This window comes from Rattus rattus, chromosome 3 (assembly GCF_011064425.1).
Source record: "Rattus rattus isolate New Zealand chromosome 3, Rrattus_CSIRO_v1, whole genome shotgun sequence".
In the NCBI taxonomy this organism is placed as follows: Eukaryota; Metazoa; Chordata; class Mammalia; order Rodentia; family Muridae; genus Rattus; species Rattus rattus.
Window position 1 is genome coordinate 192,936,464 of NC_046156.1, and position 22,278 is coordinate 192,958,741.

General features: G+C 37.3%; 1 protein-coding gene across 1 annotated transcript in view; it reads right to left on the bottom strand.

The window, feature by feature from the left end:
* Adamts6 (ADAM metallopeptidase with thrombospondin type 1 motif 6) overlaps nucleotides 1-22,278 on the bottom strand; it is a 217,821-nt gene that overhangs the window by 73,116 nt on the left and 122,427 nt on the right. The window contains exons 13-15 of the mRNA XM_032898945.1: nucleotides 16,308-16,453; nucleotides 13,992-14,055; nucleotides 1,587-1,689 (exon numbers count right to left, since the gene is read on the bottom strand). Of these exons, the coding sequence (XP_032754836.1) occupies nucleotides 1,587-1,689; nucleotides 13,992-14,055; nucleotides 16,308-16,453 (313 nt within the window). The remainder of the gene's footprint in view (nucleotides 1-1,586; nucleotides 1,690-13,991; nucleotides 14,056-16,307; nucleotides 16,454-22,278) is intronic.

The following is a 22,278-nucleotide window of genomic DNA, read 5'->3' on the forward strand; positions in this document are numbered from 1 at the left end:
CAATATGATGGTACTTGAAGGGGGAGCCCCTGGGAAGTAATTGGGCCATGAGAATGGAGCCCTCTGAACAGGATGAATGTGCAGGAGCTTCTCCCCTCTGTGTCATGTGAGGTACAATGAGAAGATGATACAATGAGTCTGCAACTCAGAGAAGAGTCCTCCCCAGAACTCACCCCTGCAGGCACCCTGATTTTGGGTTCGAGCCTCCAAAGCTGTGAGCAGTAAGTTTCTGTGGCTTTAGACCCTGAGTCAATGAAAAGCAATGACAGATCTGAACCAGAATGGAGTAGAGTAATTCTGGAGGTAATGCGACATTCTGTATCCCACTCAGTCTTCCTGTGTATATGCAGTAGGTAAAATTCAGGGAAAACACAGGTAAGATATTGTCTATATTCTTATGGCAAAAAAAAAAGCTCAGCGAATGACTGATCGATGGCCAATGACACACATGTCAAAGAATTCAGAAGAAAACAACTACAGGTTAATTTAAAATGCATCCAATTATTACTAATCAGGATGATTAGTAAGTAGCTAGACAGATGAACACACATCCATATAATAAGACATAGATCCTAAATTATTCGTGGTGAGTACATAGGTGTCATGGCCTAAACCTTTTAAATACTCTGTTCTTGTATAATTTTAAAGACAGTTTTTGTAAAACAGTGTTCTTCAATAGTACATTAAAATTTTTCACACAACAAAGTTTAGTTTATGCTTTGAAAGTAAAAACCTCATCTGTGTAATGACAAATATTAGTCTTTGATATATGTCCAAAATAAACACCAAAAGTGTTTTCAGACAATGAAAAACATTTAATCTCGCCAGGCATGGTGCACACAAGTTAGTCAGTAGAAGAGTGAGTTTCAAGGCAGCCTGAGGTACATAGAAAAATCTGTCTCAAAAATTAAACAAAACAACAAAAACTTCACCCAATACAAAAATTAAAATGGGGCCAGCAAGCTAGCTTAATGGACAAGGATGCTTGCCTCCAAGCCAGATGACCTAAGTTCAGTCACAGACCCAATAGGTGGAAAGAGAAAACAGCCCTGTAAATTGTCCACACAAGAATCTGTGCTCATGTGTACATGCACAATAGCTTTAAAAAGAAAAACATAAAGCAAAATAAACAAAAGATCCTTAGAAAGCTCATTGGCCTTTGATTAAGGAAAAAATAAACAAGCTTCCTTTTCTCGTTGGAGTTGGTTGAATAGATTTATGTTGGCGTATTTTGTTTTAGGGGATAATTGCAAATATGCGATGATTATAATTTACCCCAGGAAAGTCTCAAGCAGAGCTCATATTTTATGAGTTTTATACAAATACATATTTTCTAGGATTTTTAACTTGTTAAAGAGAATTGGTTTTTAAAATATAATTTCTAATAATTTGTAAATTGTTGCATATATACTATCATAGGAAAGCTAAAATATGAGACGTATAAAGTAAGCTTTTTTTTTTTTTTGCTTTAACTAGCAAACACTAATTCTAACTGACATGTCCGTGAAGGTCTGAATGTGTGTATTGACATACTCTCATATTTGCAAAGCTCTCAAGCATGAGTGCTCTGCCGGGTCATACATTACCTCCAGTATAGGGTTTCCAGTTATAATGCTTTCCCCGGAAAGGCATACTGTCAAAGTCTGCACACTGTTTTTCTCGAAAATCTCGGGAACCCAAAGGGCATGGCTAAAATAAAATAAAATCATAAATGGTACCATTGTTGTATAATACCAGAACCAAGGGACAGTGTCCCTGAAATTTGTATTCACTAACTGCCACCCTATCACCTCTGGGTGCCTTTCTGACTTTTGTTTTACCACTTTATAATAAGGGTTCACACTGAACTGTAAGCTGTGAGTTGTAGGTGAGACAAAATGACTACAGTGCTAGACAGTTGCCGTGGAGCTTCACATGTGTCTTTACATAGCCATCCTACCACCCTACACAGACACAGAAGCCAGCCAAGAAAGGGAAATACAAGACTGTCAGATCCCATGGTAACAGCATTTGAAGTGCAGGTGCCATAGTGGTTTGTAGAGTTTATTTTAAGGCACGGAGATACTGAATATCAAGACAACGGTCAGCTTATAAATTATGATTTGTACCCTGACCACCACAAATGCGTCCTAGAGAAAACCATAAGTTGATCTGGGAAAAATGCTAGGATTCAACTTCAAGCACATTCAAATTAAAGAGGTTTGGACTTACTAAAATGCAGATTTCATCTTTTAAACTCACAGAAAATGAAATGTTAAATTGGTACCAAATGTGTACATATTTTTCAGGGGCAAAGAAAATGGTAAGGAAACAACTGGTTATAAAAGTTTGGAATGTTTCTTCTACCTGAAAATTTTTAAAGAGAAAAGTCTTGCCAATGTAGCTAGGTCTAAATTATAAATCCCACGGTCACCCTTTACTCAGCTCTATTGTTGATATAACTACATAAAGATTGAAAGTATATCTCATGGAATGTTTTAGCAGTAGGACAATTTGATTCACCTTTTAAAATTCTATGGTGTTAAAAGAAAACTAAATTTTTGAAACACCAAGAAAACTTTCCCCTTAAATACAGAACAACATATTTCATGAAAGAGCAAAGCAAGAGAAGGGTAGCATTAGAGATCCAATCCGGACACACCATCCATGCTAGAAGAGAACAGTGTGGTCTGATATACAGTCCCAGGCCTGGAAATACTTAGCTTAGAAGAAATGACGAGGGAGTTACAAGCATCCTCATAGACAACCTCGAGGACTTTCTCAGAACTTGGACAGCCATTTTTACTTTGCACAGTGCTTTGCACAGTAGTGATAGTAGGCAGTAGCTTAACAATAGTAAATAGTAAATAACGAACATAAACGTGTGACAATAATAGATCATGGTGTGCAGATAGTTACATGGCTGTCATTTATTATAGACTATGGCTCAAAAGTTTAGCATATTTACTCTAAAGCCTCAGATTTAAAAATAGTAACACAGATTATGTTAAGAGCTTTAAATCTTGAAATATACTCAGTGTAGTGAAATACTGTACGATCAACTCCAGACTTAAGGCTTCTTTCCACAGTCTTACTCCTTTGCCATCTTTTAACAAGGATGAAACAGCAGCTATTATGAGCTCTGCAGTGTCCTGCTCTGCTTGCAAGGCCTTCTTTTCATAGTCAGCTAATATTTGGATCTTTGGAATATTGACATTTGACATGTCATTGTCATCTACAAAGTTCATGGTGAAGAACCATACCATCAAACAAAATGTGCAAAAGCCCTCCCAATGTTTTAAATGGTTATGTTTTGTGGAGGCATATTCATAGTAGGTTATATATGTCCAAAACTATGGCTGGACATAATAAAGAATGTTTGTTTTTCCAAGTCATTTTCCCACTTTTTAAAGATTAATTTTATTTTTAATTATGCTGATGTGTTTAAGGGGACAAGAGAATATGCACATGAATACCAGAGGGGAGCTAAAGTTGCAGGTGTAATTCACCCAACATGGCTTCTGGGAATTGTATTTGGGACCTCTCAAAAATAATACATAACCAATGGACCATCTCCCTGATCCCTTTCTAAGCTATTTTCAAAGACCTTTGTGAAAGCTAAAGTTGTTGTCAGTGGTTTTAAAGCAAATACCAATTTTATATATACACACATATATATATGTATATATATATATTAAACTGTAGATACACGTTTTCACATAAAAATATCAACCACTTAAGTTTATTCAGGTACAGTTTTTAATCTTGTTGAAAAGACAAGATTGAAGTAGAGAATGTACAGAACTCTCCAAGATACATAAGTAGTGAACATCGGTGTCTGACAACTTGTCTATAGGTGCTGCACTGTGAAAGACAGACGTGCCATTTGATAAGTTAGGGAAATACTGACTTTGAAAGAAAACTTTGAGTATGTCCCAAAGTATTGGAATTGAGACACTTAGGAAAGACGAAGGGCGTGGGCAGAGTGTTAGGACTGTGCTGTGGACTAGTAAGAGGGAAGCCAAGCAAAGCTATGCAGGCAGGAAGGAGGAGATTCTGTGTTCTGAGGGTGGGAAAGACAAACCCATGCAAAGAGAGGAACCGTACAGAGAGACAAGGAGACACCACAGTTCTTATCCAGCATCAGCACAGGCAAAGCTCGAGGTGACGCAGTAAGGCATTCACTGAATGCAAAATTAGATAGACTGCTTTCCAGTGTCTCCTAAGGACGCTTTCACACAGAAGAAGAGCAGACAGTCACAAAGGATATTGCCTTTAATGAAGCAGCTGGATGACATGACATGAAGTTTGTGACTTATTCCTTTCTTTTTTTTTTCTTTTTTTTTTTTTTTTTTCAGAGCTGGGGACCGAATCCCAGGGCTAAGCTAGGCAAGCGACTGATAAATCCCCAACCCCGACTTATTCCTTTCTTCTGAGTGCCTTTCCTAAGTCAGGTCAGCTACCATAAAATCACCGGTGCAAACTGTCATTTAACCAGTCCTAAGTACTCTGTGACAGACTTCAGAGACCTTTAGGCGTGTTGGTTACTTATTCTCTTACAGCATTCTCATGAAGTATGCATAATCATTTAGTAATATTTTATAATAACACAAACTGGGAGTACAGAAACGTTGATTTGTAAAAATAAATTCCAGATATGTCCTTCATCTGAATGGGAACACCCCCCTGCTTCATTCCAAATGATGCAATAATAATATAAGACTTATTTAATATGTAAGTAAATGCTCATGTCAGTGCTCCAACACAAATGTTTACAGAGTGGGGGGGGGGAGAGACAGAGACAGAGAGAGACAGAGAGACGGACAGAGAGAGTCAAATTTGATTGAGGCAGCACAGCGTGGCACCCCTGTCTTAGGCATTAATAGGATAGACATACCTGGTGGGTAATATTCAAACTTTATTATTAGTTTTTGAGCCAACGCAGAACCATACCTTTCAAAAATTGGTGTGAGAAAGGATATAATACAGTTTGAACAAGATACTTTGACTTTATGTATAATTATCCCCAAAATGGTCACCAAATTTGTAGAAACATTTGCAGAAGAATAAACACATTTCAGAGAGGTACAATCATTAGCAACTTCCTTCCTACAACCAAGTGACTTTTATTCTTTCTTTCTTTTATTTCTTTTTTCTCCTTTTCTTTCTTTCTTTCTTTCTTTCTTCTGAATCTATACTGAACAAGTCTCCCTGGACAAAAAGGCCTTGAAAGTTTCTCACATGGGCATCTTAGTCAGTCAAGAGCCTTCTTAAAACGAGGCGCAAAGAAGCAGCCTAAAGTCATTTAACAAGTATTTGTGAGGTGCTCAGTATGTGTCAGTTATAATCTAGGCTTTGGGACTACAGGGAAAAAGTAAAAGCTCAAATCTTTGCTTTCGTGAAATATACCCTAGTTTGGTATAAGAGAACCAATGAAGCAGAGGACAAGGGTCAGGTGAAGTGGGAGGTAAGTTGTTTGAAGCTCCGAAAAAATTTAAAAGAAACTGAGAGGACTGCAGGAATAAAGGCTCCACAGCAGAATTGTATGGATGTGTTCACAGAAGATTCCAGAGGGTGAGTGGGTTATGAGGATCTGGGTGGGGCAGTTTGCATGCTTTGTTCCTAGTGTGCATGCTTTGTTCTGAGTTCAATGTTCTCACCAGGGAATGCTCTGAGTATGTGATGATTAACTATATGCTAAGCAGGAATCATGTTGACTGTTTGGAAAGTGATCAAAGGAAAGTAATTTTTGAAAGAAAAAAATTGTAAAAATCTATCTTTGTTTAATTAAAAAAATGGAGGGTTTAACACATAGTATGTTTTTTAGGTGACTTAAGGATGACAATGTCAGCACTGGCTTCAAGCCAGTACAGAAAACAAAGGTAAAGTAATCAAATATGCTCTCCTGAAACCAACAACTAGGGCTCTATGACCCAAGAGCAGGTCCACAAGCCTCAGTCTCCAGGATTTGTATTTTCAAATTAAAACACAAAAACAACCCCAAAGCCATGTTTATCACTATTTCTCCAGGTCTTTAGACATCAATACATTCAATAAAATACATTGTACTTTCAACTACTCACATAGATAAGTATTTAATTAATTTTGCCTAAATTTAACATTTTATTGGTAGATCATTTTAGAAAGAAGACTAATCCACTGAGGAGAAACTGTTACAGAGAGAGGCTTCGGTGTCGGCTGGCCAACTTGGAAGTGGCGTTTCTATTCCAAGACTCAAAGGACAGGGTGATCTTGGGAAATTACAAATCGCCTTTACGTCTTCCCTTCATTTGTAAATACACCTCCATATCCTATCTTCAAAACCTCATTCCACGTATATGTCTCCCTGGACATTGAGTGTGGAAGGGCTGAAAGCAAAACCCTTTCTCCTCCTCTTTCCTCTTCATACCATGAAGGAAACTGGCCAACTAGATGGCATACGGTTCTCCATCACCAGAGAGTGCAAGAAAGCTGGTCCACTCTCCTGTGCTACTTCTTCCCCATGTTTTCCTCCTTTCTGTGTATGCCAAATGCACACATGCTTCCTGTTTACAACACCTGACCAGCTGTCGACACTTTCAGAGACATCCTTCTTCAGGACAGCAACATACTCTTAGAGGGTGTACCCCATTTTATCTGAAGGTACTTGGAACCCAAATGCTAGTCCACTTAGCAAGTCATGCATTTGGCAAGTTAATGTGAAGCATGGGCACATTTGGTTGTCTAACCTGACAGGCATCTTTGTCAATAGTACATAAAGATACAATGTGGCCTCATAGAGGCCTCACTTCTGGACTTCTCACCACAAGTCCACACAAGAACCCCAAGAGCCCAGCTATCACATTGTATACCAGTTGAATTAAAGTTATCTACACCTACACATTCCCAAAATTAAATGTAGTGGTCAATACATACAGTGAATGTGGTTATTTGAATGAGAATGTCCACCACAGACTAATATATTGGAATGCTTCTCAGTTGGTGGACTGTTTGGAGAGGATTAGGACGTGTGGCCTCTGTTGGAGAAAGTGTGTCACGTATGTCACTGGATCTCTGCGTCTCTGCCTCTCTCTGCCTCTGCGCCTCTCTCTCCTCTCTCTCTCTCCTCCCTGCTCCTCTGTGTGTGTGTGTGTGTGTGTGTGTGTGTCTACCTCACAAGGGGAGGTTAGAGAACAATTTGCAGGAGTCTGATCTCTTTCTGTCATATGAGTACTGAAGAGTTTGATACCTTATATGCAAGCTTTTCAAACTAAAATTATTTCTACAGTACATACCCTGAATTTCAAATTCTATTTGTAGCAGAAAAATTCCCTAAACATAATAAAATGCTTATTATGTTTTGTGATGCTTAAGCTTCTTATAAGAACAAAAATACATCAAGTTCTATTCTGTATTTTAAAAGTTAATTCCTACTTCTGAGTACAGCAGAAATTCAGATTAACCTAGGAGACACACTGATATTCTCATGTAGAGACACATTGTACATGAGTGTGATTGGACATATTTCTAAGAACAAAGAGTTGGTCCGTGTCTGTTTCTTAGTTGGAATATGAGACACAGTGTAGCACTGATAACCAGTAGATGGCTTACTCCTGCTTCTCTCTCCCTGGGGACAAGTTCTGTAGTTTCAGAATGTTCTCAGCTCTCTGGTTCTGCTGCACAGCAGTGTTAGACTGGAGATAAGACAGTGTCAAAGTGACCAAAGTCTTTCAGAGAAGGCTGCTCTGTGACACTCACTCCTAAGCTTCCGTCTGTTGTAATAGAACCAGATTTCCAATAAGCAACTCTGCGCTTTCCTGGATCACTTTCACAGTGCTAGCCCACTCCTAAGATTTAGTTAACAAGGAAACTGCATTAAAACCTACAAGTAATAGATGTGATAATAGCCATACTTGTTATTTGGTACTAGAAACAGCTCTAAGATACTTTATCTATGTTACAATGTTACAATTTTTCATTATCAGGACACACAAAAAAACCTCAGAAGTTTGGTATAGTTAGTTATATCCTACTGTTTAGAAGTTGATAGAAGTTCAGTGAGGTTAGGTAGTTTGCCAATGTCACACAGATGTAGAGTTGGAGTCAGGATTCAGACTCAGGTCAATTTTATTCCCAAGTGAACACTTTTTTTCCATTACAATTCTAGCTTTAAATATATGCTATAATTTTCCTATCTGCACAACAAAGACAACAATACTATTTAAGATTTCAGCAAAGAACTGAGAAAAGAAAGCTGAATAAGAACATATAAATCTGACTGAGAATACAACCAATTACACTACACAATTTATACCTAAATTTTAGGACAGATTACAGAAGATCTTAAAAGATCCTTTACAACAGACCATGATTGTATGTTGAGTGTATAAAGAGGCAAGAAGATGGTTAAGAAACAAGACAGATATAACTTTCTACTCCAGGAGTTTAGGCATGTCTCCAGGAGTTTCAATCCAATCTTCTATAACAGTAAATCACAAATAACAAAGACTAAGAAGACAAAGGAAATTCTTTCTAGATATGTAAACAAATCTTTTTCGTGGTCCCTAATATCTTTTATTTAGCCTTCATATGAAATTTGGTTTATCTGTTGCAAAGAGGTTTCTTGGTAAGGGGTGAATACGACCTTATCTGTGGTATAGGATCAATATGTAGAGTGCATTAGTTATTACACTGGTTGAGTAAAGTGCAAATTGTAGGTTCTTATCCAAGACCCATGGCTTCATGTGCCCTAAGTAGTTGGCTAGACTTCCAGTACTAGGCATGGCTTTCTTCTTGTTGAGTATTAAGTCCAATGAGAGATCTATTGGTTACCACCAAAATATGGATGCCACGACTGACGTGCATTGCAGAAAACACAACCAATCAATATGCATAGTTTTGAAATCTAGTTTCAATGAACACATCTACAAAATAATTCCCACATCAAAGCTTCAGGGAACATTGAAAGATTATAAGAGTCAGAAGATCAGGGAGTTTCCTGTGTAACAGTTCCTCCTATTAAATGTCAGAAGCTACATCCATAAAGTATCATTAATATGACTGCTTAACCATGAGTTAAACAAGGACAACAATAGACATGTCAAAACAGATGGGGGAAAGTCCACAAAGCATCAGCCCTACAAAAAGAACTATATGCAACTAAGGAATGCTGAGAGTAGAAGAAATAGTGAATACCAATTGGTTATTAACACCAAATGATCATTCCTAAAATTAGTGTGTGTGTGTGTGTGTGTGTGTGTGTGTGTGTGTGTGTGTGAAAATAACATTATATGGACTGAACAGGTTATTTTTAGGAAGGTGTATTCATATATATGTACATATATATGCAACAACAATTAATAAAAACAGAAATTTAAATAAGAGCAAGAAAGGATATATGGGAGGGTTTGGAGGAAAGGAGAGATTATATAATATTATAATGTCAAACATGAAAGAAATAAATTTAAAAATTGGTTCATTGCCTTAATATAGTTTAACCAAATTTTACTCTTTCTAAACATTAAGTTGTCTATTAAGGTATTTACATCATCGACTTAAATCATGCAAGTTAAATAGTATTGTATACATATATATATATGTAACATATATATATATATGGAATTTCACATTCTACATAATAGCTTTAGGAAAGAGGAATAAGAAAATTGCTCATGAAACAAATTTGTTTAGTATTCAAGAGTTCAGATGCCCAGACAGGATATTCCAATAAACAAGTCCAATTTTTTGAGCAACTTTTGAGTAAACTTTTTGTCAGAGGATTAAACTCAGAATACATATCTTTACTTCTGACAATGAACTGATGGAGAGTCATCATTGCCTACCTTTAAACATTAATAAAAATTGTCAGAGATCAGTCACTTATCTCTCTCTCACACAATGGAGCTGTTACCTGAGTCAATGAGCCCTTAGTTTTCCTAGCCAAACCTCTGGGAGACAGGGGGAGAAGGAATGGGATAAAGAACTATGGGAGGGCAGACCAGCAGAGGGGGAACAACTAGACCATAAAAACTAAAAGTAATAAAAATAAAAAAGTTTAAAAAACTGGGTTGGAGACCTATAATTCAAACAGTTCATTTTTTAAAAATATGAAAAATTCTAAATGAAGAAATGATGAAAAAGATGAAATGAGTTAACACGGAAGAGTCAAGGTTACTGAGCTAACATGTCAGGAGGCTAATCTATCTGATCAGAGCACACGAGAAGAGAAAAGGAATAGTACGGTGTAGTACTGTTTTCTGCGAAAGTTCACTTGTTGTACTTGTTAGTGGCCCAAATTAATGCAATCACTTATGACCCATTTTGTTCCACAAAAACAGGGCTACAAGAGAACAGATTACAACAATAGTTCATCCTCATCACAGTTCTTCTAAATTTAATACATGAAAAAGGTACCTGAGTTACTTCAAGTTTTGAATTAATAAAGTCAATATTAATGAAGAAACAATTAATCATATATGCATCATGGTTCAGTTATGTTAACACTATCTCCTTATAGTTCACTAAAAGTTGAAATAAAAGGCAAAAATTAATAGCAGAAATTTTACCATACCAATACTACACTCTACAATTTGAGCTTCTAATACAGACCTGACTATAGGCAGTGATGTTTGTCATTTTTCTCATGTTCAGTTGTCTAATATGCATTACATATATTGAATAATGCCTATATTACTGTATGTTAATTTCTTCAATTATATAATAGTGGAAGGTGATGTGAAGTAGAAAATGGATTTGTGTTTCTCCCTCTTCCCGAATAGTATGATACTTGATAATATGATCCTTTCTGGCTGGTATAAAATCTCTTCTGGCATTGGTGCCGTTAATCTAAATGAGTTTGAGGCTAAATGAATGAGGGTCACTTTTTCACCTGGAGGGGAGATTTGGGCATATGAGGATGAGACAGTCTCACCCTAGACACCAAGTTCTCATATCATCCTGACTCTCTTTAACATTCACAGCGAGAGTCATCAATCAGTCTGATAGCTGTGAGTTCTTTCAGTTGCTTCATCTCCACTCAACTCTGGGCACACATCCCATCATCATCTCCTGGAGTCTGCTCACTTGTTATACCATAAATTCAAAACTATTTCTTCCTGATCTCAACTCCTACCCAACCCACTCTAGTTTCATATTACACTAGTCTTGTTTTGTTTTGACTTTGGTTTTGGTTTTACTTTCACGGCTTTTTAAAAGTCAGTTTCTACTTTTCTTCCACATGGCCCTCCATGCACTCCACTTCCCTTGCTTGTATGGAGCCTCTGAGGTACTCCCTGGTATGCTGTACGCTTGTCTTTTTTCAACCTGTTCGTATCTAAAGCCAAATATATATTTTTCACTGGCTTCTAAATGCCTCCAAACAGATACCAGACTATTAGCAAACTGGCTTTACACTTCATTCTGCTTTAATACAATTTATTAAAATTCATTTCTATAAAATGAATCCTTAAATTCCCAATTAGCTATGTGCCAATTCTACATACATTTATAACCTATGACTTGCATCAAAAGATTGTTATTATTCTTTTGTGAATCCTGTGTTTAAGTGAATTCTTGGAAATATAGAGTAGGCATTTGATTTAAGTGCATGAATAGTGCTAGTAACTTGAGAAGTCTTCTGGCTAAAGATATATGTAATTACTCTAGCATCTAAGTTTAGCAGAATAAAATACGATCAACAGGTGTATTAAAAAGAGAAGAAAAAGAGAGGAGCAGAAGTTTACAGTTTAAGTACAGTATTCAGGAAAGCCTAATCGACAAGGAAACTGTTGAGTAAAGAAGGGATGGACAGCTTCAAGGATTCAGGCAATGGGAGTGGTCAAAGCAGAGCCCTACAGAGAGAGCATGACTGGAAGGAGATCCAGGTAGTTAGTTGGATCTGCGTGAATGATGAGGAACCTGCTAACAGATTAGTTCAAAGAAGCAATGAAAGCCAGATTGCATAAATCTGTCTAGCTTTTGTAATAATTTCAGATTTAAGAAACATGGTGTAAGGAACTTAGTTTGACTCCCGTATTGAGAACTGGAGGGAACAGTTTTAGTGGTAGCAAATCACTATCACTAAAGGTGAGGTCTTGGGTTTGATAACTAGCACTTCAAAGAATAAAAATAAGTCTACCAAATTGATAACTAGAAATAGTGGTAACTCAGACCAGAGTAGAAGTGGCATAAGTAGTGACTGAGATATCTTTTTTAAGGCAAAATACAAAAGAATTTCCTGCGGGATTAGATGGGCACAGTGAGACAGGAAGGACTGGGTGTAAAGCCCTTAGAATCTTGGCTCACACTGATGGAACTGGCATCTGAGGTAAAGAACACTGACAAGAGAACAGTGTGGAGTAGTTCTGTAGATAACATTCGTATGTGCTAAATTCTACATGTTTCCACCAGAGGTCTAGTCAAGCAGTAAAGTATGGGCCTGGTAGCCAGAGAGGACAACTGGACCGAAAGATACAGCTTTGGGAATTGAATGTTATATAACATTTTCAAAATCAATGAAGCTGGATTCAATCAGCAATAAGATGGGTGTTGGTAGAACAAAGAAAGTCAAGGACCAAGCCCTTAGTAGTCTAACACTAGGAACTCAGAGAAAAGAACCAGAACCAGCAAAGGAGAACAAGGAGAAGCAATATTTAACAGAATAAGCAAAAAGTTAGAATGAGCAGGAAGGTGAAAATTAGAACCAACCATTGAGTTTAGCAAGTGTTGAAGGCATCTGTGACTTGAGAAGAGCATGTCACAGTATGACAGGGGCAAAAGCGTGAAAGAACAACTTTAGGAAACATTGGACAATGTGAATTCAACTCAGTTTCTATGGCTAAGTCTTTAGCACAAAGAAGTGGTTGAAATATCAGGCAAAGGGATTTTTGTTTGTTTTTAGATAGAAAGATGTTTGCTTATGGAAAAATGCAGAAGAGAACACATAGGAACAATTATTACACATTTATGAATTCCGCAGGATAGACTAGAAAATGTGAATGAAGCTTAGTATGTTAGTAGTCTAATATAAAATAAAACACAGCAGTTTTTACATTGGATGGAGAAAGATCTCAAAGGAACAACCATATGAAGGATGGTCAATTCTCTACCATAGCCAGTCCACAATGACCAAGGGGAAAAATAAGAAGCTCTCATTGCAAACTATAGAGGAAACAGTAGATTTGAAGGAGAGATGGTTTCCATTACCCCAAAAAGGTAAATATTGCGTTTAATATGAAATGCCTCCCATAGACTTGTGTTCGAACACTTGGTCTCCAGCTGATAGTACAGGGTGTTAAGAGACAGGATGTTGCTAGAGAAAGCATGTCACTGGGGCTAGCTTTGATTGCGCAAAGTGACCTCACTTCCAGTTCTGTCTGTTTCCTCATTGCCGGTATAAATCTGATGGACAGGTCTCATGCTCTGCTGTCACGCTTTCCTCGCCAACATGGGCTGTATCCCTTCTGGATTTGTAAACTAAAATAATACCTTTCTGCCCTAGGTCTCTTTGTCTGGATATTTCATCAAAGTAACAGAGATGATATTAACACAGCAAAGATAACAAAAATTCAGAAAAGTCAGAGAGTGAAGGACCTTTCTGATATTGGATCATAAATTGCCAAGGCACAGAAAGATTTTCATGGTTGCCAGAGGCAGGGCAGGATTCAGGGCAGGAGACTATAGTGTATAATGTAGAGTCTTAAGGGACTGAATGCCAAGGGATGAGGGATGATGCAGGAATTGAAGGCTTCCCACTGTGAGGAACATAAAAGAAGATAAAGGTAAGACTGATCTTTAAGACCCAGGCCACACAGAGTGGTGAGGCTGAGCACTGAGGGCAGGTGTGCGTCTCCCCTCTGGGGAGCCTCCATCCGGCTTCCTTACTGATGGAACGACAGTGCTGAGGCTAGCTTAGCAGGAAATCCACATGACCCTCGCACACATCGATTTCTGATTGAATAGCCTAAAGGTAAAAGCTTTCCCTCCCTGGAAGAAGAGTGAGCTAATTATTCATAGCAAACTTTTGGTTTACTTACATCTGTGTTGCAAGAGCGGTAGCGTTTTCTTTCCCCAAGGCAATATTTTCCACCTCCAGAAGGTCTGGAAAATAACATTTGTTTAACATGTGATTGTAATACATGTATTCACACAAAGACTACATATATTGCTTAATGAGAACATCAATATTTACCTTAAGAAGATATAAAATGTGGCATTTTATCAACTATTAAAATAATGACAATTGTTAACAATAAGTATGGTTATTCAACATGAAATTAAGGCAGCATATATAAATAATTCATAAGACTTAAGAGTTATGATATATATTCTTAAAAATGTAATTAAATTAGTATATTTAATTATCATAGTACAGTACTTACTTTAATACAATGACTTGTAAACACTTATTTAAAATGAAAAACCACTTAAATTGTATTCAATAAAACTATAATCTTTTCTTTCATGTGGGGACCAAAGAGATAACACTTAATGACTTCCTGGGATAGATCCACTTCATACTAAATAATACAAAAATGCACTTTCCTCTTCTGAGCGGTCAGAGTTGATGTGTGACCTGGTGTAGTGTCGAGGGGTGGCTGGGGCGGCCTCAGGCCTGTGACCCTCTGTGAAGTGGTGATTTGTGTGGCACATTCGTTCCTGGACTATGTCCAGGTCAACCTGTTATACCTGTGGCTGCCCTTGTCCTATGAAGTCATTATAGTTTATTCAACTGCAACAGGACAAATGAGCAAAAGAACCTTGAATGAGAGGCTATTAAAGGCCTTTTGTGACAGAGGTTAAAAAAATGCATTTTCATTTAATTTCAACATAAAGTTTAATACATCAAATTAAAAATAAGATGGCTTTGCATTATATAGTATTATATTACTTCTATATAATAAAATAGTCAATACCAAATACTTGCTTTCATAAATTAACCTTTAAAGTATTTAGAAGTAGGGAAGAATGTATGCCGTCATTTGCACGTGTTATTATTGTGTAAAAACCATCTTCCTTTTTGAAAGAGGCCCAGGTCATTTGCTTACATTCACTGAGTCTGTTAATTTATCATAAGGAATCACATTATCAGATACTAGTTTATAGCAGTATATGCTGAATTTGGACTTGGACTTGTTTAAGAAGGGATCAAGTATCAGTAGATTTGAAGTATATTTTGAAGACCAATGAACTGATCAATTTGAACCAACGTGGGAGAAACGGACTATGAGGCCAAAACAAGATTGATGTTGTGGTGGCAGTCATATTAGTTTATGAACTATAAAAGGAATCTCTGTTCAGTAGGAGGGCAATAACTGCTTGAAAGTGGGAAGATGGAATTCAGAGGTAGTATAAAGAAAACAACTTCTAGGTTAAAAAAAATAGAAATGAAGCATTTGAAGAAAGCCAAAAGTCTCTTAAAATGAGAACAAATAAAAAAATTAAACAAGACAATCCGGTATCAAGATGGGGGTGAATAGAGATGTCATAACATTATTCTTCAGTAAAGACTAGTCAATGAAAAGGTCCTCAGCATCAGTTCTAGACACAATGGATAGTCAGTTGCAGCCAAGGAGTCTTAGGCAAAATAGGAAAAAGCAAACTAAAGAAACTGTTCACCTGCCCACTGATAAGAGGGAGAAGAAATAAGAGCTGCCAAAGAATACTGACAGGCTGGCCTTGCCTCCAGGGACGCTGGTGGAGAGAAGAGCAGGGGAAAGGAGCGGGCTGACCTGCGTGGAGCAGCCCTGGAGAAAGTGGCTTTGGGAGGGACCAACAGGAGCATGCGAATGCAAGCCACTTTAACACAAGGGCAGGACTGTCTCACTGTGATTTGTGATGGAATCGAGGCATTTCAACCCCTGAAGTCCTCTTATTGGTCCTTTTAATAGTAATGTTACAGTAATGATTTTATGTAACATATGAAAACCCTTCTTTTACTGGGAATAATGGTAATAAAAAAAAAAAAAAAAAAAAAAAAAGGAAAGAAAAGAAAAGAAAAGGCCTGAATTCATCCATAATTCAGTGGCTTTTCAGAGGAGAAGATCTCATTATTACTAGTTAATCTAGACAGACAGTGCTTTTCTATTTTAAATGTTTAGGTGTTTTCTTAGTCTTTTCTTTCTTTTTGAATTCTTTTTTTTTTTTTTAAATTTTACTTATACAATAAGGGGAAAGGAATAAAAATAACTCTGTTTAACAAAGCTCCTCCACTTTCCTGGACCCATTGCTTGTTCTGAAGACAAGCATTTGGCTTGCTAGGGAAATGTTTTTACAGATAACACGTGAAACCACAGCTTTGAATCATTTCCAACTGTGTCTTTTTGTTGGCTCGGCTTACTTTAGCTACTTACGCTGGACTGTCACAGTGTCTTAGGGATGAAGAGACTCCTCCTCCACAGGTCCTGCTGCACTCGCCCCACAGTGACCAGGAACCCCAGCCCCCATCTATGCTCTGGGGCCAAGTGCCAAAAGGAACACAATCTCCCTGATAACACCACTGTAATTGCACAGAAAACACAGAATTAGTTTTGAAGCGAATAGAGCTATGAAGAAAGATGTCTGTATACATCATAAAAGTTAGATAATGACCAATTTTAAGCATTAGCATCCTCAGAAGTACAGAACAGGCTTGTAGCTGTGTTTAGACAATGGCAAAGGTGCAATGATTTGCAACTGTCAGCTGGGCAGATTTATAGTCTCCAACATGTAACAGTTTAGAAGCCCTGACTCTGATGGTTTTTCTTTATTTCTCCTCTTCCAGACTTTTAGTGTTTCTCATTACAGAGTTAGCTATAGGCCTCAAAATCATTTTTAGATATTGTAGTAATTCTTTGAAAAGATCTTTATATTCCACTATTATTAGATTTGTGGAATGATAACACAATATGGAAAGTTCCCCACTAAGGAGATTTTATGATGGTAATTGTTCATTCTTTAAAAAAAGAAAGAAACTGGTTGAGGCTATAATAGTAAAAGAATGCTTTGTGGCATTTCATCCAGGAGCAGGACAGACATAATAAAAGTAATGCCAAGACACCAGGGACTGGGCACAAACACCTTATATATATTAACTAGCCATGTGTAAGGCCCATGTATGAACTCTGGAATTCTGCTCAGTTTTCCTCTGTTCAATAAACCACACATACTGCACCTAAGGATAGAGCCTGGAATAATTGATCAAAAAGCAGACATCACATAATGAGCTCATAAGTCTAGCATGATAAATCTTATTTGCAGTATATGGCAGAAATAAAAGTTTTCTTTTAATCCAAGCATTTGTAGGTTTTTGTTGGTGTGTTCTATTAATTATTAAACATTAACAATTAAACATGTTACGAAGTGATGTTTACATGGATAACTAGGCAACACTGTTATATAGGTAAATAGTGTCAGCAGAATCAAACTGTAAGAAGTTTAACCGTACAATAAACTATGGGGTCCTTAGAAGTCAATCATGACATTATCCTAATTCTGTCACCAAGTTTGTTGGTTTTTACCTCTGAGAGAAACCAAGTTTTCTTTCACTTTCACCTAATTGCTGCCACCCTAGTAACAACTGGTGGCAAATGCTCCTCACTTGGCGATTCTGCCTCCATCTTTCTCTTTTGAATTTATTTTCAGAAAGATGCCGTCATCATTTTGCTTAGAAGACTTCAGTGCTTTCCCATATCCCTTCTCCCTATATTTGCTGATGGAGTACTTACCTCCTTCTGTAGCCTCCTCTGCTCTGTACCGAAAGGAGCAGTCATACAGGCTTTTCCTTCTTTTCCCTCCTTTCTCTTCCCTTCCCTCTCCTCTTCTCCTCTTTGCTCCCCCTCCCACCTCCCCTTCCCTCCTTCCCTCTCTCCCTCCCTCCCTTTCTTGTTCTACACTTACTCCCTCATTAGCACATTTTCTCCTCCTTCAGGTAGTATTCTCCTAACTGACCCCACAGATCAGAGGGCTGCATACATGGCTAGGTTCTCTACACTGAGCCATAACCCTAGTCTTTTTATTTAATTAATTAGTCACTCAAAATAGGTTCTTGCCACATAGTCCAGGCTGACCATGGAAACTAATGATTTAGTCTCCTAAGGGCTGGGTGCCATCACACCCAGCTTCCAGTTCTCCACATAGAAATGTTCTGATTATTTAGTCTCAGATCAAGTATCATTTAACAGTTTTTCCAGGACTACTCTTACTCTGATGGGGCACCTCACCACCCTGCCTTGTCCCAGTGTCTTCCTTTCCATTATGGACTGGTACTTATGTCCTCCATTTCAACTCTCTTATGATTAGAAACCATTTAATCACTTCCCTGCTTAGAAGGTAAAGCCTTGAGAATATCACATGGATTTGTAAAATTCTGTTCCTCAGACTAGCCATATTTTAAGGACATCATAGCAGCATGTAGTAACATATTAGACAGAAGAGCTGAAGAGCCTTTCCAAGACCACCCTGTAGAAAGGAAGACTCCCTCGGTACTACTTGGTATCTAATACATAGATACAAAAATCATTGCATGAATTATTATGGCTAAATTCTGGGATCTGTGTCACATTTCAGTCATTATATGTCAGAAAAGATCTAGAGAAGATTAAGGTAGACAAACTCATATTTGCTTCCTTTTCATTTCAAACTTCCTTGAGAAGGCAAGATTTGTAAATAAATGTTTTACTTTTTAAATCTTTCTTGGGATAAAAGAATACTGAGGGCCACAGAAGTATTGAAAGATATAATTTACAAACTATTTAAAAATTATTGATGTTACAAAATATACCGCAGTGAAAGAGTCACATAAATTGTCTTGTTTTCCTTTTGAACCTCATTTTTGGGATAGAATGGAAGTCAGTGGTAGAACAGATGCTTGGCATCCAAAGATCTAAGCATTCAATCCCCAGCGCGCACACACACACACGCACACACACACACACACACACACACACACACACACTAAAATAACTTTTAATTAGCTTAAAAAACTTGAGTTTTCATTGTAATGTTTTCACATGTGTAAGGAAATAAGTGCATATATGTATACATACATATACATATATAAATATATTCTTATTTGACCCCAGCTTTCCCACACCCTTTTCCTCCCCACAAATAGTTTATCATTCTTTTTGCATGACATATATTTCATTACTCTCTCTTGGTTCTCTCTCACCCAAAATTGACATAAATAAACCCCTTAAAGTAAAAGATAGATTAGGTAACTTACAAAATCTGCTCAATTTTCATCAGTTTTGGGAGACTCTGAAGCTTACGTATTTTAGAGACAGGATCTCATATAGAACAGAATAGCCTTGAATCTACTGTGCAGTCCAGGCTTTGACCTTTTGACCTTCCTTTCTCGTTATTAATGAATGCTTACACGATCATAGTATTCCATAAATAGTTTTCTAGGAGACATTTAATGTGTAAATTATGTTTTTAAAATTATTCAATGGGGTAATAAGACTGATAATAGGAAGCCAAATAACAAGTAAGAATGGGCAAAATGATCACAGTATTAGTAATATCAGATACCTCATATCTAACGAGACTGGTCTCCTATTTGATAACTAGTTAACATTACTAGCTTACAAGCTAGTGTCAACAGAGGAGGAAGCTTTATGTTACTACTCTCAGTTCTTATTCTAGCAATGCTATTTAGGCTACAGAGCAATTCACTGATTCCTTTTGTTTCCTTAACTATAAAATGGCAACTAATTGTTCTTTACTCCAATATAGACTAGAGTAAGAAAACTTTACACATCAGTTCAACAGAAGACTTTTAAAAGAAATTAAAATCTCCCAAGCAACTTGTTTGATTCTGATCTTCATCAGGTATATCCTCTTGTATCTTATTTTATTTCTTCCTACTTTGAACTTACCTTTTTTGCAGTTATTGCTACCTCTCTCTATTGTTAGTAAGTATCTTAATGCACTACATTATTTAAAAAGGAAGTAATCTAAATGAATAATTGGGGCTTTAAAGACACCCACCTGAGACTACAGATGGACGAGGTAATAGTTGCATCAACCAGTATACATAAAGAAGTTTTCCAGTGTTCTATTGTGTGACTATTCTTTATTACAAAGTTGTCAAACAAATGCTCTATTTTTAGAAGGGTGGACTCGTTTAAAGTATGAAAGTTAGATATATAGATATAATCCAGCTTCTAATCCTGACTCTCAAAAGTCCTATCCAAACTAGTAGTCTTGCATGGCTCTAACTAATAGACTTGTTACTATAGATCAATTAGCTAGGGAAGTTATATATTTCTTTTTCTTCCTGCTAATTTAAGTGCAGTTAAAATTTATAAAGCTGAGATAAATGAAACTTCATGTTTCCAAAAATAACCCTCATATTGTTTCTTAATTTCCACATTTCCTTTAAATTAAATAAATATTCTTAAAACATTATCTAAAGAGCAGTGGTTCTTTTAAACATTTTCTTTAACCAGTCTTAGTAAGTAAACAACATCACTTATTATTGAACTGCCGCATTGTTTAAACTGTATAGTTCTCATTTGTAAATGAGTTGTTGTATTTTGGGGCTTATTGAGAAAATCTTACTCTGTAGCCAGGCAGGACTAGAATTAACTTTGTAGCACACCTTGGTCGAAAATTCATGGTAATCTTCCTACCTCTGGCTCCTGAGTGCTGGAATTGTAGGTGTGTGGCCCAATGCTTGGAAATGGGTTTCTCTTTACCTAGAACTATTTTAGAGTATATAATATCTTATATATTTAGAGTATATAATATCTTGTTATAAACAGAACTCTAAAGAAACCTTAAATTTTAAAAGAACTGATATTGGTGGTTTAATACAGAGCAGTTTCAAATCAGAGGAGCAGAGGGCTGGAGCACAGCGCTGTTAAGGGCCAGTGCTCCCACTGTGCAGCGGTGTGGCTGTTTAGGCTACATTTCAGCCCAAAGTCCCAATCAGAACTTGTCATCCACACTACTCTCGCTTGTAGGGCATTTGGAAAAACTATTCTGTCCTCACTCTGTGTGTTTATTTGGTGTCCAGTAAAACATATTACCTTCTACCCTAGGTGAATTAAGAATAAGATTGCAAATGCCCTGCTATATGTCCAGTGCTTTAAAAGGAATCTAATAATCTCTTCCTAATCCAGCCATACTTTTCCATGCAAGAAATTAGGGATCAATGTCACTTATATATATAACCAAATGCTGGCCTATATCTGTAATTGAATCTTATAGAATCATTAAATGAATCTTCTGGCAATAAAACAAACATTTGAAACTTTCTTTGTGGTTATGAACAGGGATTCTAAGGATTGGGTTTTGATTATCCCCAATATCCTGTTCAGTAACAATGCCAAAACTACTACTGGAGTTCCTACAGTCTAAATCCGTATTTACTATCTAATCAAATACAGGATCCCTAACTCCTACCCAAGGGGCTGTTGTTAATTCTTTGGATGGAAGTTACATAGACTGGTTTGTAGGAGACTGACCCATGGACATCAGTACCAGCACACCGTCTGGGCTCATCACATTTCCTCCTTTAGTTGATGCTACTGTCCCTGAGCACATGCATTCTGGCCATATGGTTCTTATTCAGTTTGTGAATGGCTTATTCAGGCAAACATCCAATGGCTGTAATAGCAATGTCAGACCCCCCAGGACTCACGCAAAGATCAGTTTTTAATTTTTTGGCCATATTTCTTATTCCATCTGCTAAATGTGCATGGAACAGTTATGGAACGTTTGTGGACCCGCGCCTCCGGGCAAGGATCCCACAGCTTTTGCAGCCAGAGTTTGACGAGATCATCATGGATCCAATCCCCTGGCTCTGCCTATGCTATCGCTCAAGTGATATTTCTAAGTTCTCCCTTAGAAAGATTAATCCAGACAACTATGAACAGCTTTGGGTTTACCTGCTGGCTCAGGTGGCTAGACTGGGTAGAGGTTACTTAAGAAGTAACCTCTTTTTGATGAGAGTAGTTGAAACTCAAGGGTAAGCTCATAATGTGGAGGCTCCATTTGCATCTCTATGCCTTGTGGCACCTTGTGGCTGCTGGTTATGATGGTTAAGCCTGGCACATGACAATGCTAAGCAGTGATACTGAGAAAGCCTGTTAAAAAGCTCACTCCCATGCAATTCTCTCATTCCAGTGTCACTTCAGTACGGAAAAGTATGTTTGCTCTTCTGTTAAGGTTCCCATTCTTTTATCAATTTTCTTGTAAGCACATATTAGCTCAGTGTTCTGCCCACATTGACTTCTTTCTGTGATTTCTTACCAAACAATTGACTGCTACATGTTGATAAACAAGAAATCCATTTACTGGAGTAAATTATATTGCTATTGCCTACCTCATGCTTAT